The 15,702-nt window shown below is 37.8% G+C and overlaps 1 protein-coding gene across 1 annotated transcript in view; it reads right to left on the reverse strand.

Moving 5' to 3' along the window:
* The window catches only part of LOC133634235 (proteasome adapter and scaffold protein ECM29-like), an 86,832-nt gene that overhangs the window by 8,928 nt on the left and 62,202 nt on the right, over positions 1-15,702 (reverse strand). Inside the window, exons 43-47 of the mRNA XM_062027347.1 lie at positions 14,734-14,926; positions 12,431-12,581; positions 8,630-8,735; positions 6,432-6,520; positions 3,249-3,320 (exon numbers count right to left, since the gene is read on the reverse strand). Coding sequence (XP_061883331.1) covers positions 3,249-3,320; positions 6,432-6,520; positions 8,630-8,735; positions 12,431-12,581; positions 14,734-14,926 — 611 coding nt within the window. The remainder of the gene's footprint in view (positions 1-3,248; positions 3,321-6,431; positions 6,521-8,629; positions 8,736-12,430; positions 12,582-14,733; positions 14,927-15,702) is intronic.

Below are 15,702 nucleotides of genomic sequence, written 5' to 3' on the forward strand. Positions count from 1 at the left end.
CACACAACACTCAGACACACACTGCCACTGCTCGCTTTCTGTGGACACACAAACACTTCAGACACACATGCCACTGGCTCGATCTGTGAACCACTGCTCGCTCTCTGTGGACACACAACACTTCAGACACACACTGCCACTGCTCGCTCTCTGTGGACAAACACACTTCACACACCACAACACTTCAGACATTCACACTGCCACTGCTCGCTCTTCTGTGGACACACAACACTTCAGACACACACTGCCACTGCTCGCTCTCTGTGGACACACAACACTTCAGACACACACTGCCACTGCTCGCTCTCTGTGGACACACAACACTTCAGACACACCACTGCCACTGCTCGCTCTCTGTGGACACACACACTTCGAACTTCAGACACACACTGCCACTGCTCGCTCTCTGTGGACACACAACACTTCAGACACACACTGCCACTGCTCGCTCTCTGTGGACACACAACACTTCAGACACACACTGCCACTGCTCGCTCTCTGTGGACACACAACACTTCAGACACACACTGCCACTGCTCGCTCTCTGTGGACACACAACACTTCAGACACACACTGCCACTGCTCGCTCTCTGTGGACACACAACACTTCAGACACACACTGCCACTGCTCGCTCTCTGTGGACACACAACACTTCAGACACACACTGCCACTGCTCGCTCTCTGTGGACACACAACACTTCAGACACACACTGCCACTGCTCGCTTTCTGTGGACACACAACACTTCAGACACACACTGCCACTGCTCGCTCTCTGTGGACACACAACACTTCAGACACACACTGCCACTGCTCGCTCTCTGTGGACACACAACACTTCAGACACACACTGCCACTGCTCGCTCTCTGTGGACACACAACACTTCAGACACACACTGCCACTGCTCGCTCTCTGTGGACACACAACACTTCAGACACACACTGCCACTGCTCGCTCTCTGTGGACACACAACACTTCAGACACACACTGCCACTGCTCGCTCTCTGTGGACACACAACACTTCAGACACACACTGCCACTGCTCGCTCTCTGTGGACACACAACACTTCAGACACACACTGCCACCTGCTCGCTCTCTGTGGACACACAACACTTCAGACACACACTGCCACTGCTCGCTCTCTGTGGACACACAACACTTCAGACACACACTGCCACTGCTCGCTCTCTGTGGACACACAACACTTCAGACACACACTGCCACTGCTCGCTCTCTGTGGACACACAACACTTCAGACACACACTGCCACTGCTCGCTCTCTGTGGACACACAACACTTCAGACACACACTGCCACTGCTCGCTCTCTGTGGACACACAACACTTCAGACACACACTGCCACTGCTCGCTCTCTGTGGACACACAACACTTCAGACACACACTGCCACTGCTCGCTCTTCTGTGGACACACAACACTTCAGACACACACTGCCACTGCTCGCTCTCTGTGGACACACAACACTTCAGACACACACTGCCACTGCTCGCTCTCTGTGGACACACAACACTTCAGAACACACTGCACTGCTCGCTCTCTGTGGACACACAACACTTCAGACACACACTGCCACTGCTCGCTCTCTGTGGACACACAACACTTCAGACACACACTGCCACTGCTCGCTTTCTGTGGACACACAACACTTCAGACACACACTGCCACTGCTCGCTCTCTGTGGACACACAACACTTCAGACACACACTGCCACTGCTCGCTCTCTGTGGACACACAACACTTCAGACACACACTGCCACTGCTCGCTTTCTGTGGACACACAACACTTCAGACACACACTGCCACTGCTCGCTCTCTGTGGACACACAACACTTCAGACACACACTGCCACTGCTCGCTCTCTGTGGACACACAACACTTCAGACACACACTGCCACTGCTCGCTTTCTGTGGACACACAACACTTCAGACACACACTGCCACTGCTCGCTCTCTGTGGACACACAACACTTCAGACACACACTGCCACTGCTCGCTTTCTGTGGACACACAACACTTCAGACACACACTGCCACTGCTCGCTTTCTGTGGACACACAACACTTCAGACACACACTGCCACTGCTCGCTTTCTGTGGACACACAACACTTCAGACACACACTGCCACTGCTCGCTTTCTGTGGACACACAACACTTCAGGACACACACTGCCACTGCTCGCTCTCTGTGGACACACAACACTTCAGACACACAACTGCCACTGCTCGCTCTCTGTGGACACACAACACTTCAGACACACACTGCCACTGCTCGCTCTCTGTGGACACACAACACTTCAGACACACACTGCCACTGCTCGCTTTCTGTGGACACACAACACTTCAGACACACACTGCCACTGCTCGCTCTCTGTGGACACACAACACTTCAGATGCTGTTTAACATCACACACTTATGTTGTGTGCGTTCATCAAGATGTTGTGTGTTGATGACAAGTTCTTACCTCCACTACTATTGTGTAGTTGTGTGTGGATGACAAGTTCTTACCTCCACTATTATTGTGTAGTTGTGTGTGGATGACAAGTTCTTACCTCCGCTACTATTGTGTAGATGACAAGTTCTTACCTCCACTACTATTGTGTAGATGACAAGTTCTTACCTCCACTACTATTGTGTAGTTAACAAGTTCTTACCACCACTACTATTGTGTAGATGACAAGTTCTTACCTCCACTACTATTGTGTAGTTAACAAGTTCTTACCTCCACTACTATTGTGTAGATGACAAGTTCTTACCTCCACTACTATTGTGTAGATGACAAGTTCTTACCTCCACTACTATTGTGTAGTTGACAAGTTCTTTCCTCCACTACTATTGTGTAGATGACAAGTTCTTACCTCCACTACTATTGTGTAGATGACAAGTTCTTACCTCCACTACTATTGTGTAGTTGACAAGTTCTTTCCTCCACTACTATTGTGTAGATGACAAGTTCTTTCCTCCACTACTATTGTGTAGATGACAAGTTCTTACCTCCACTACTATTGTGTAGTTGACAAGTTCTTACCTCCACTACTATTGTGTAGTTGACAAGTTCTTACCTCCACTACTATTGTGTAGATGACAAGTTCTTACCTCCACTACTATTGTGTAGTTGACAAGTTCTTACCTCCACTACTATTGTGTAGATGACAAGTTCTTACCTCCACTACTATTGTGTAGTTGACAAGTTCTTACCTCCACTACTATTGTGTAGATGACAAGTTCTTACCTCCAGTTCTCTTCACAATGAGTTCCACCACTGAAAGAGCTTCTGTCCTCACAGACGAGTAACTTTTGTTTTCTGCTCAAAGACAACAAAAAGAAGGTAGTACTTGAAGTACAACAAAAAGAAGGTAGTAGTTAAAGTAGTAGTACTAGAGCAGGGGTGTCCTGCTTACATACATACATACATTTACATATATATATATATATATATATATATATATATATATATATATATATATATATATATATATATATATATATATATATATATATATATATATATATATTAGGGCTGCAACAACTAATCGATTAAATCGATTAAAATCAATTATAAAAATAGTTGCCGATTAATTTAGTCATCGATTCGTTGGATCTATGCTATGCGCAGAGGCTTTTTAAAAAAATTTTTTTTTTTTTTTAAATAAACCTTTATTTATAAACTGCAACATGTACAAACAGCTGAGAAACAATAATCAAAATAAGTATGGTGCCATTATGCTGGTTTTTTTCAATAAAATACTGGAAAGAATAGAAATGTAGTTTGTCTCTTTTATCCGATTACTAATCGATTAATCGAAGTAGTAATCGACAGATTAATCGATTATCAAATTAATCGTTGGTTGCAGCCCTAATATATATATATATATATATATATATATATATATAAATATGTGTGTATATATATATATATATATACATATATATGTATTTATATATATATGTGTGTATATATATGTATGTATACATATATATAAATATACAGTATATACACATATATATATATATATACATACTGTATATACAGATATATGTATATATATATGTACAAACCCCGTTTCCATATGAGTTGGGAAATGGTGTTAGATGTAAATATAAACGGAATACAATGATTTGCAAATCCTTTTCAAGCCATATTCAGTTGAATATGCTACAAAGACAACATATTTCATGTTCAAACTCATAAACTTTTTTTTTTTTTTTGCAAATAATAATTAACTTAGAATGTCATGGCTGCAACACGTGCCAAAGTAGTTGGGAAAGGGCATGTTCACCACTGTGTTACATGGCCTTTCCTTTTAACAACACTCAGTAAAGGTTTAGGAAGTGAGGAGACACATTTTTGAAGTGGAATTCTTTCCCATTCTTGCTTGATGTACAGCTTAAGTTGTTCAACAGTCCGGGGGTCTCCCTTCTCACATTGCAGGTGCCACACATTTTCAATGTCTGGACTACAGGCAGGCCAGTCTAGTACCCGCACTCTTTTACTATGAAGCCACGTTGATGTAACACGTGGCTTGGCATTGTCTTGCTGAAATAAGCAGGGGCGTCCATGGTAACGTTGCTTGGATGGCAACATATGTTGCTCCAAAAGCTGTATGTAACTTTCAGCATTAATGGTGCCTTCACAGATGTGTAAGTTACCCATGTCTTGGCCACTAATACACCCCCATACCATCACACATGCTGCCTTTTACACTTTGCGCCTAGAACAATCCGGATGGTTCTTTTCCTCTTTGGTCCGGAGGACACGACGTCCACAGTTTCCAAAAACAATTAGAAATGTGGACTCGTCAGACCACAGAACACTTTTCCACTTTGTATCAGTCCATCTTAGATGAGCTCAGGCCCAGCGAAGCCGACAGCGTTTCTGGGTGTTGTTGATAAACGGTTTTGGCCTTGCATAGGAGAGTTTTAACTTGCACTTACAGATGTAGCGACCAACTGTAGTTACTGACAGTGGTTTTCTGAAGTGTTCCATGTGGTGATATCCTTTACACACTGCTTGTTGATGCAGTACAGCCTGAGGGATGGAAGGTCACGGGCTTAGCTGCTTACGTGCAGTGATTTCTCCACATTCTCTGAACCCTTTGATGATATTACGGAGCGTAGATGGTGAAATCCCTAAATTCCTTGCAATAGCTGCTTGAGAAAGGTTGTTCTTAATCTGTTCAACAATTTGCTCAGGCATGTGTTGACAAAGTGGTGACCCTCGCCCCATCCTTGTTTGTGAATGACTGAGCATTTCATGGAATCTACTTTTATACCCAATCATGGCACCCACCTGTTCCCAATTAGCCTGCACACCTGTGGGATGTTCCAAATAAGTGTTTGATGAGCATTCCTCAACTTTATCAGTATTTATTGCCACCTTTCCCAACTTCTTTGGCACGTGTTGCTGCCATCAAATTATAAAGTTAATGATTATTTGCAAAAAAAAAAAAGTTTATCAGTTTGAACATGAAATATGTTGTCTTTGTAGCATATTCAACTGAATATGGCTTGCAAAGGATTTGCAAATCATTGTATTCCGTTTATATTTACATCTAACACCATTTCCCAACTCATATGGAAACGGGGTTTGTATATACAGGTATATATGTGTATATACTGTGTATATATATATATATATAAAATATATATATATATATATATATGTGTATATATATATATATTTATATATATATATATATATAAAAAAAAATATATATATATATATATATATATATATATATATATATATATATATATATATATATATATATATATATATATATATATATATATATATATATATATATACGCACGCACACACACACACACACACACACACACACACACACACACACACACACACACACACACACACACAGTTACTTTTGGCTGTTGACCAAATTATTTCATCCCAATGTCATCATCATCATCATTTCTTTGTATTCGTGGCCCCCAAGTCCAAAGGTTTGGACACTAAAGTAATGATGTTGTTTACCTAAAGGATGAGTTTGGACACTAAAGTAATGATGTTGTTTACCTAAAAGATGAGTTTGGACACTAAAGTGATGATGTTGTTTACCTAAAGGATGAGTTTGGACACTAAAGTGATGATGTTGTTTACCTGAAGGATGAGTTTGGACACTAAAGTGATGATTTTGTTTACCTAAAGGATGAGTTTGGACACTAAAGTGATGATGTTGTTTACCTAAAGGATGAGTTTGGACACTAAAGTGATGATGTTGTTTACCTAAAGGATGAGTTTGGACACTAAAGTAATGATGTTGTTTACCTAAAGGATGAGTTTGGACACTAAAGTGATGATGTTGTTTACCTAAAGGATGAGTTTGGACACTAAAGTAATGATGTTGTTTACCTAAAGGATGAGTTTGGACACTAAAGGGATGATGTTGTTTACCTAAAGGATGAGTGAGAGCAGCACAAGTGTGTGTCAAGATGGCCGACAGGGTGCTCATGTCACTTTTGTCCTTGTCCAACAACAATAATCTGCAGAAAGAAAGCAAGTCACACACTAAATATACAGTAAATACAACAATAATGTGTAAATAACAAGTCACACACTTAAGGCTGAAACGACGCGTCGACGTAGTCGACGTCATCGGTTACGTAAATACGTCGACGCCGTTTTTGTGCGTCGACGCGTCGCATATTTACGTCACTCTACCGTCATGGCGGACCGCAAAGCAGACGATCAAAGCAGACGATGCGAGCGGTGCGAGCGAGGGGGGAAAAGCATGCCAAAAGTGGTCAAAAGTGTGGGAGTATTTCAATAAACGGCCTAATAATGTTGTTGTATGCACACTGTGTCGAGCGGAAATGGCCTATCATAGCAGCACAACGGCTATGAACGAACATTTGAAAAGAAAACCATCAACTAGTCAATCGTCCGCGCGAGCATACGTTGTCATCATTACACAAAAACATGAATGTGTCATTTGTATCTGCTAGGGGTGTAACGGTACGTGTTTTGTATTGAACCGTTTCGGTACGGGGCTTTCGGTTCGGCACGGGGGTGTACCGAACGAGTTTCTAAGCTAAAGCTAACTTTAGCTGCTAAAGTCATAACAAGCTGCTTCGCTCTTCTGCCTCTGTCTCAGCACGCAGCATTGTCCCACCCACACAACCATCTGATTGGTACACACAAAGCATTATCAGCCAATCAGCAGTGTGTATTCAGAGCGCATGTAGTCAGCGCTTCAGCGTGGAGCAGATAGGTGTTTAGCAGGTGAGCATCAGGCAGCGGACTCTCCCCAAATGATAATAAACACCTCCCAGTCAACTACTAGTAACATCACTATGAGCCCGTTGACCTTCTAGAAATATAAACTGCAGCTCAGCTCACTCGCAGTCCTGGCTTGAGGTGAAGGCTAATTAGCTCTCAGTTCCAGCCACATCGACCCCTTCTGAGCGCCTATTTTCAGCTGCTGGGAATATTGTAAACAAGAAAAGAACCAAACATGTACACATGCTAACCTTTCTTCATTACAACTGTTAGTCACTCACTGGAATGAGTAGAATTGGTTATTGTGTACTGTGTTGGACTGGATGTTTATTTTGCACATTTGAAAAGCAATACTTAATGTTTACAGTGCTCCAGAATATTTAGATTGGCACTTTTTTGTATTGGATGTTTATCTTTATTTTTGCACATTTGAGCAAATAAGCAATACTTTCACTTTTGTTGAAATGTTTACACTGTTGTTACAGAATATTTTGTTTTGCACTTTTTTTGTACTGGATGTTTATCTTTATTTTTGCACATTTTAAAGTAAAATAAGCAATACTTTTACTTTTGAAATGCTTATACTATTGCAGAATATTAAGATTTGCACTGGATGTTGACTTTTATATTTGCACATTAAAAAGCAAATAAGCTACTTTTAATTTTGTTAAATGTTAAAAGTTTTAAATGTTTACATTGTTACAGAATATTTAGTCATGTTGTTGTCAATGTTGACTGAGTGGCCATACTTCTTTTTTTTGTAAATAAAAGCCATGCCTTTTGAAAAAACGGGCCTACATTTATTTTTTCATCTTCATTTTGAATAAAAAAATAATCGGTAAAAGGAAAAATAATCTATAGACTAATCGAAAAAATAATCTATAGATTAACCGATTAATCGAAAAAATAATCTATAGATTAATCGATAGAAAAATAATCGTTAGCTGCAGCCTTACACACACTAATAAATACAACAATAATGTGTAAATAACAACAAGTCACACACTAATAAATACAACAATAATGTGTAAATAACAACAAGTCACACACTAATAAATACAACAATAATATGTAAATAACAACAAGTCACACACTAATACAACAACAATGTGTAAATAACAAGTCACAGACTAATAAATACAACAACATGTTAATAACAAGTCACACACTAATAAATACAACAGTAATATGTTAATAAGTCACAGACTAATAAATACAACAACAATGTGTAAATAACAAGTCACAGACTAATAAATACAACAATAATGTGTAAATAACAAGTCACACTAATAAATACAACAATAATGTGTAAATAACAACAAGTCACAGACTAATAAATACAACAATAATGTGTAAATAAGAACAAGTCTTACTTGGAGAAGTAGGCCTTCATGCAGCGCAGAACAGCTAGCTGGACCTTCCAGGTGCTCAGCTTTAACTTGTCACACATCAGGCTGCACACCTCCACCTGGAAGCGGGCTGCAATAACACAACATTGTTGTCACACATCAGGCTGCACAAACACAACATTGTTGTCACACATCAGGCTGCACAAACACAACATTGTTGTCACACATCAGGCTGCACAAACACAACATTGTTGTCACACATCAGGCTGCACAAACACAACATTGTTGTCACACATCAGGCTGCACAAACACAACATTGTTGTCACACATCAGGCTGCACAAACACAACATTGTTGTCACACATCAGGCTGCACAAACACAACATTGTTGTCACAAGCACTCCCAGCAGGGGGTCCAGGAAGCAGGTGAAGGGAAGGAGGATGTCAAACGAGGACAACTTCAGCATTCAGAGAGAGAGAGGCAAGTCCAACATGGGAGTCAGTTACCATGGTAACGCTGCTAGGTTTTATTGAACAAAGTTTTTCACGCCTCCTCTCTCCTAAAAACCCGTCAGACATCTTGTGTCCTTGCTTTGTCAGCAGAAATGTTATAACAACATTATTCTTGAAAACTTAAAAGGGAAACTGCACTTTCCTTCACAATCGTCATGTAAGACAAGAAATAGGTTTTTATTTTTTTATGCATTCTAAATCATAAAATGCAGCAAGTAGGAGGTGGCTAACAAAGCAGCTAATAGGAGTACACTATTGTGATTTCAAAACATCCAAAAACTGCCAACAATACTACATCTACATGTCCTGACCCGAATATTAACAAGTATTAGTGATATTGTTATTATCAGTGCTGACACAGACAAACTATTATGCTAGTTTATTGACATGATGAGCTGCTGCATGGCCTCTGAGTTGGTAAAAGTTAATTCTAGATGATAAATCATGTCTCTCACCTGGATAGTAGAAGGTTGTGAACATAAACCTACAAGTTGATCAACTTTGACATCCAACTTAGACCCGGAGATGGCCGGAACGACACAAAAAGACACTTGTTTTTTTAACCCTATGTGAGGATTATGATGAATTGTTGATGTAAAGGGGAAGATATAAACATCCCATCAATCTTTATCCCAGTGAGAGCAGACATTGTACTGTAGGTGATTGTTTTATTATGTTTGTATATCTTGTTTAGCACTTACTGCTACATGACACTTAGTGTTCGGTTAAAGCTGCATCTGATTAGCACACAGCTTCTAAAATTTGTAGGTCATCCTCCTTATATTCAGTCTCAAAAATACAAGATTCTGGATAATTGTTTGTCCCAAAGTAGTCTTTGTTGTCTCTCATCAAGTCTGCCATGATTAGTAGTCTTGTTGTTGAAGGAAAAGTGAACTTTGTGATGCGTCTGTGAAATTAGTAGGTATGCTTAAAATGATCAAAATGTGTAAATATTACATGTTATTATGAATGTTACTAGATACTACATATATACTTACATCATGTATATATTACATGTTATTATGAATGTTACTACATGACATACTTACATCATGTATATATTACATGTTATTATGAATGTTACTACATGACATATATACTTACATCATGTATATATTACATGTTATTATGAATGTTACTACATGACATATATACTTACATCATGTATATATTACATGTTATTATGAATGTTACTACATGACATATATACTTACATCATGTATATATTACATGTTATTATGAATGTTACTAGATACTACATATATACTTACATCATGTATACATTACATGTTATTATGAATGTTACTACATGACATATACTTACATCATGTATATATTACATGTTATTATGAATGTTACTAGATACTACATATATACTTACATCATGTATATATTACATGTTATTATGAATGTTACTACATGACATATATACTTACATCATGTATATATTACATGTTATTATGAATGTTACTACATGACATATATACTTACATCATGTATATTTTACATGTTATTATGAATGTTACTACATGACATATATACTTACATCATGTATATATTACATGTTATTATGAATGTTACTACATGACATATATACTTACATCATGTATATATTACATGTTATTATGAATGTTACTACATGACATATATACTTACATCATGTATATATTACATGTTATTATGAATGTTACTACATGACATATATACTTACATCATGTATATATTACATGTTATTATGAATGTTACTACATGATATATATACTTACATCATGTATACATTACATGTTATTATGAATGTTACTACATGACATATATACTTACATCATGTATATATTACATGTTATTATGAATGTTACTACATGACATATACTTACATCATGTATATATTACATGTTATTATGAATGTTACTACATGACATATATACTTACATCATGTATATATTACATGTTATTATGAATGTTACTACATGACATATACTTACATTATGTATACATTACATGTTATTATGAATGTTACTACATGACATATATACTTACATCATGTATATATTACATGTTATTATGAATGTTACTACATGACATATATACTTACATCATGTATATATTACATGTTATTATGAATGTTACTACATGACATATACTTACATTATGTATACATTACATGTTATTATGAATGTTACTACATGACATATATACTTACATCATGTATATATTACATGTTATTATGAATGTTACTAGATGACATACTTACATCATGTATATATTACATGTTATTATGAATGTTACTACATGACATATACTTACATCATGAATATATTACATATTATGAATGTTACTACATGACATACACTGAACTAAAATATGAAGACAACACTTTTGTTTATGCTCCCATTTTTCACGAGTTGAACTCAAATATGTAAAACTTTGACTTTAGACACAAAAGATCCATTCCCCGCAAATATTGTTCAAAAATCTGTGTTAGTGAGCATTTCTTCTTTGCCAAGATAATCCATCACACCTCACAGGTGTGACATATGAAGATGCTGATTAAACAGCATGATTATTGCACTGGTGTGTCTTAGGCTGCTCACAATAAAACACCGGTCATTTCTTTCTTCTTTTTTCAGAATAACTGTCATGAAAAATTAATAATAATGACAGTATGTATATGTACATATATATATATATATATATACTGTATACACACATATATATATATATATACTGTATACAGACATATATATATACTGTATACACATATATATATACTGTATACACACACATATATATACATATATATATATATATATATTGTATACACACACACGTCATGTCTCTTGCTTTGTGACCAGTAAATGTTTAAACACTCATTCCTGAAAACTTAAAAGGAAACTACACTTTTTATATATATAAATATATATTAATAGTATATTTTAATGTTACATCAAGTAACTTCCACACTGTAGTTTATCTCTTCTCACATTTTCTTGTTGAGGCTGCTCAATATTATTATTATTTATTGCTAGAGACTTCAAGCACTTTACATTGTGAGAGCCATCATCTACATTATAATCCACAATGACACCAGTGTGGGTGGCACTGGGAGCAAAGTGCCTTGCCCAAAGACACAACGGCAGAGACCAGGAACCCTTATGATTGCTCTCCAAGAAGAACAGGATCTAGAGTGTGGAAGTTCCACATTGAAATGATTGTTCTGACTGGAACATTCTAGGAGCCTGAATAAAGGAAACTACATTTGAAGACCAGGAACATTCCATGGTGTTCCCTTGGAGCGTGTAGCTTTGTAACGTACCTTGTGTCTGAGGATTCTTGGGCCAAGTCTTTCCCAGCGTCTCAAAAGCACAAAGCACAGCTTCAGTCTGCAGTTCCTTCTCCTTCGTGGTGAGGTCATCCTCCTCATCCTCTCGTGACCTCAGCACAGCAGCACCGCTCTGTGGGCAGCTCTGCTCACAAGTACACAACAACACCAGGAATGATCTAAAAGATCTACAGTCCATGAACAGTCGATGGTACAGAACAAAACCAGGAATGATCTAGAAGATCTACAGTCCATGAACAGTCGATGGTACAGAACAAAACCAGGAATGATCTAGAAGATCTACAGTCCATGAACAGTCGATGGTACAGAACAAAACCAGGAATGATCTAGAAGATCTACAGTCCATGAACGGTCGATGGTCCAGAACAAACCCAGGAATGATCTAGAAGATCTACAGTCCATGAACAGTCGATGGTACAGAACAAAACCAGGAATGATCTAGAAGATCTACAGCCCATGAACAGTCGATGGTACAGAACAAAACCAGGAATGATCTAGAAGATCTACAGTCCATAAACAGTCGATGGTACAGAACAAAACCAGGAATTATCTAGAAGATCTACAGCCCATGACCAGTCGATGCTACACAACAAAACCAGGAATTATCTAGAAGATCTACAGTCCATGGTCCAGGACAAAACCAGGAATGCTCTAGAAGATCTACAGTCCATGAACAGTCGATGGTCCAGAACAAAACCAGGAATGCTCTAGAAGATCTACAGCCATGAACAGTTGATGGTACAGAACAAAACCAGGAATGATCTAGGAGATCTACAGCCCATGAACAGTCGATGGTACAGCACAAAACCAGGAATGATCTAGAAGATCTACAGTCCATGAACAGTCGATGGTCCAGAACAAAACCAGGAATGCTCTAGAAGATCTACAGTCCATGGTCCAGAACAAAACCAGGAATGATCTAGAAGATCTACGGTCCAGAACAAAACCAGGAATGCTCTAGAACAGGGGTCACCAACCTTTTTGAAAGCAAGAGCTACTTCTTGGGTACTGATTAATGCGAAGGGCTACCAGTTTGATACACACTTAAATAAATTGCCAGAAATAGCCAATTTGCTCAATTTACTTTTAACTCTATGTTATTATTAATAACTAATGATATTTACACTTAATTGGACGGTTTAAAAGAGGAGAAAACACGAAAAAAATGACAATTAAATTTTGAAACATAGTTTATCTTCAATTTCGACTCTTTAAAATTCAAAATTCAACCAAAAAAAAGAAGAGAAAAACTAGCTAATTCGAATCTTTTTGAAAAATTTTTAAAAAAGAATTTATGGAACATCATTAGTAATTTTTCCTGATTAAGATTAATTTTAGAATGTTGATGACATATTTTAAATAGGTTAAAATCCAATCTGCACTTTGTTAGAATATATAACAAATTGAACCAAGCTATATTTCTAACAAAGACAAATCATTATTTCTTCTAGATTTTCCAGAACAAAAATTTTAAAAGAAATTCAAAAGACTTTGAAATAAGATTTAAATTTGATTCTACAGATTTTCTAGATTTGCCAGAATAATTTTTTTGAATTTTAATCATAACAAGTTTGAAGAAATATTTCACAAATATTCTTCGTCGAAAAAACAGAAGCTAAAATTAAGAATTAAATTAAAATGTATTTATTATTCTTTACAATAAAAAAAATAAATTTACTTGAACATTGATTTAAATTGTCAGGAAAGAAGAGGAAGGAATTTAAAAGGTAAAAAGGTATATGTGTTTAAAAATCCTAAAATAATTTTTAAGGTTGTATTTTTTCTCTAAAATTGTCTTTCTGAAAGTTATAAGAAGCAAAGTAAAAAAAAAATTAATGAATTTATTTAAAGGAGTGAAGACCAAGTCTTTAAAATATTTTCTTGGATTTTCAAATTCTATTTGAGTTTTGTCTCTCTTAGAATTAAAAATGTCGGGCAAAGGGAGACCAGCTTGCTAGTAAATAAACACAATTTAAAAAATAGAGGCAGCTCACTGGTAAGTGCTGCTATTTGAGCTATTTTTAGAACAGGCCAGCGGGCTACTCATCTGGTCCTTGCGGGCACCACGTTGGTGACCCCTGCTCTAGAAGATCTACAGTCCATGGTCCAGAACAAAACCAGGAATGATCTTGAAGATCTACAGTCCATGGTCCAGAACAAAACCAGGAATGATCTAGAAGATCTACAGTCCATGGTCCAGAACAAAACCAGGAATGATCTAGAAGAGCTACGGTCCATGGTCCAGAACAAAACCAGGAATGATCTAGAGATGGTACCTTCTTGATGAGAGGGAAGAGGATGTCGTTCATGTCGCTGAAACGGTCCTCTTGGCAGCTGTGAAGGACATCGCCGGCACAGTGCAGGGCAGCCATTTTGTACAGGAGACTCTCCTTACGACATTCCTTCAAGACCACCTCCAGGACCTCAGAGATGGTGGGCTGGCCGGGGCAGGGCTTCTGTAACTCACTGCTGCAGGACGTACAAGTTGTTGTCAAATACACTCACCGGCCAGAACATTAAGTACTGATATTTACCATTTTGATGTGTATGGGATGTTATTTTTTCAACAACTACATCAGCGGATCCAATAAATACACACATGATACCAGTATTACAATATAAATATTAGATAACTACGGCTCAGGCAGCAGACATTTTGTCCTGCATGAGAAAATGTACCCTTTTTTTTGTCTTTTAGAATATCTGACAGGGCATTTATTTGAGTTCCTGTGAGAGTTCCTCTACGGTCTGCTCAGCTGTGCTCACGTGACCACGCCCCCTTTCTCTCCCACTTGCAGTACGAGACTTTGTTTTCCTGTCAAAACCTCCAATTTTTGCCTGGAAATCCAGTTTTTGTCCTTCTTTCCCAGTCCCGTTTTGTTTGTTTTCGCTACTGCAGCAATGGAGCCTCCGTCCGCAACGCTCGCAGTGTGGGCTCATTAAAAAAAGCGCGATTTGATCAAATAACACCACAGAGATGGACGGACATGAAGAAAACATAAAAGATATCTGCCAAAAAGGCTAACTTTGTGTAAATATCTTGACAAACATGAGATGATTGTATAAGTGAAGAAGAGCAGGCAGCAGCTCACACATTCTCGTACTTTCTGTAACATCCAAAAAGAAATGTCAGCCAACTTGAGAAATGTCTCAACTAGAGATGTCCGATAATATCGGACTGCAGATATTATCGGCCAAAAATTGCTTTAAAATGTAATATCGGAAATTATCGGTATCGGTGTCAA

Source organism: Entelurus aequoreus, linkage group LG18 (assembly GCF_033978785.1).
Source record: "Entelurus aequoreus isolate RoL-2023_Sb linkage group LG18, RoL_Eaeq_v1.1, whole genome shotgun sequence".
In the NCBI taxonomy this organism is placed as follows: Eukaryota; Metazoa; Chordata; class Actinopteri; order Syngnathiformes; family Syngnathidae; genus Entelurus; species Entelurus aequoreus.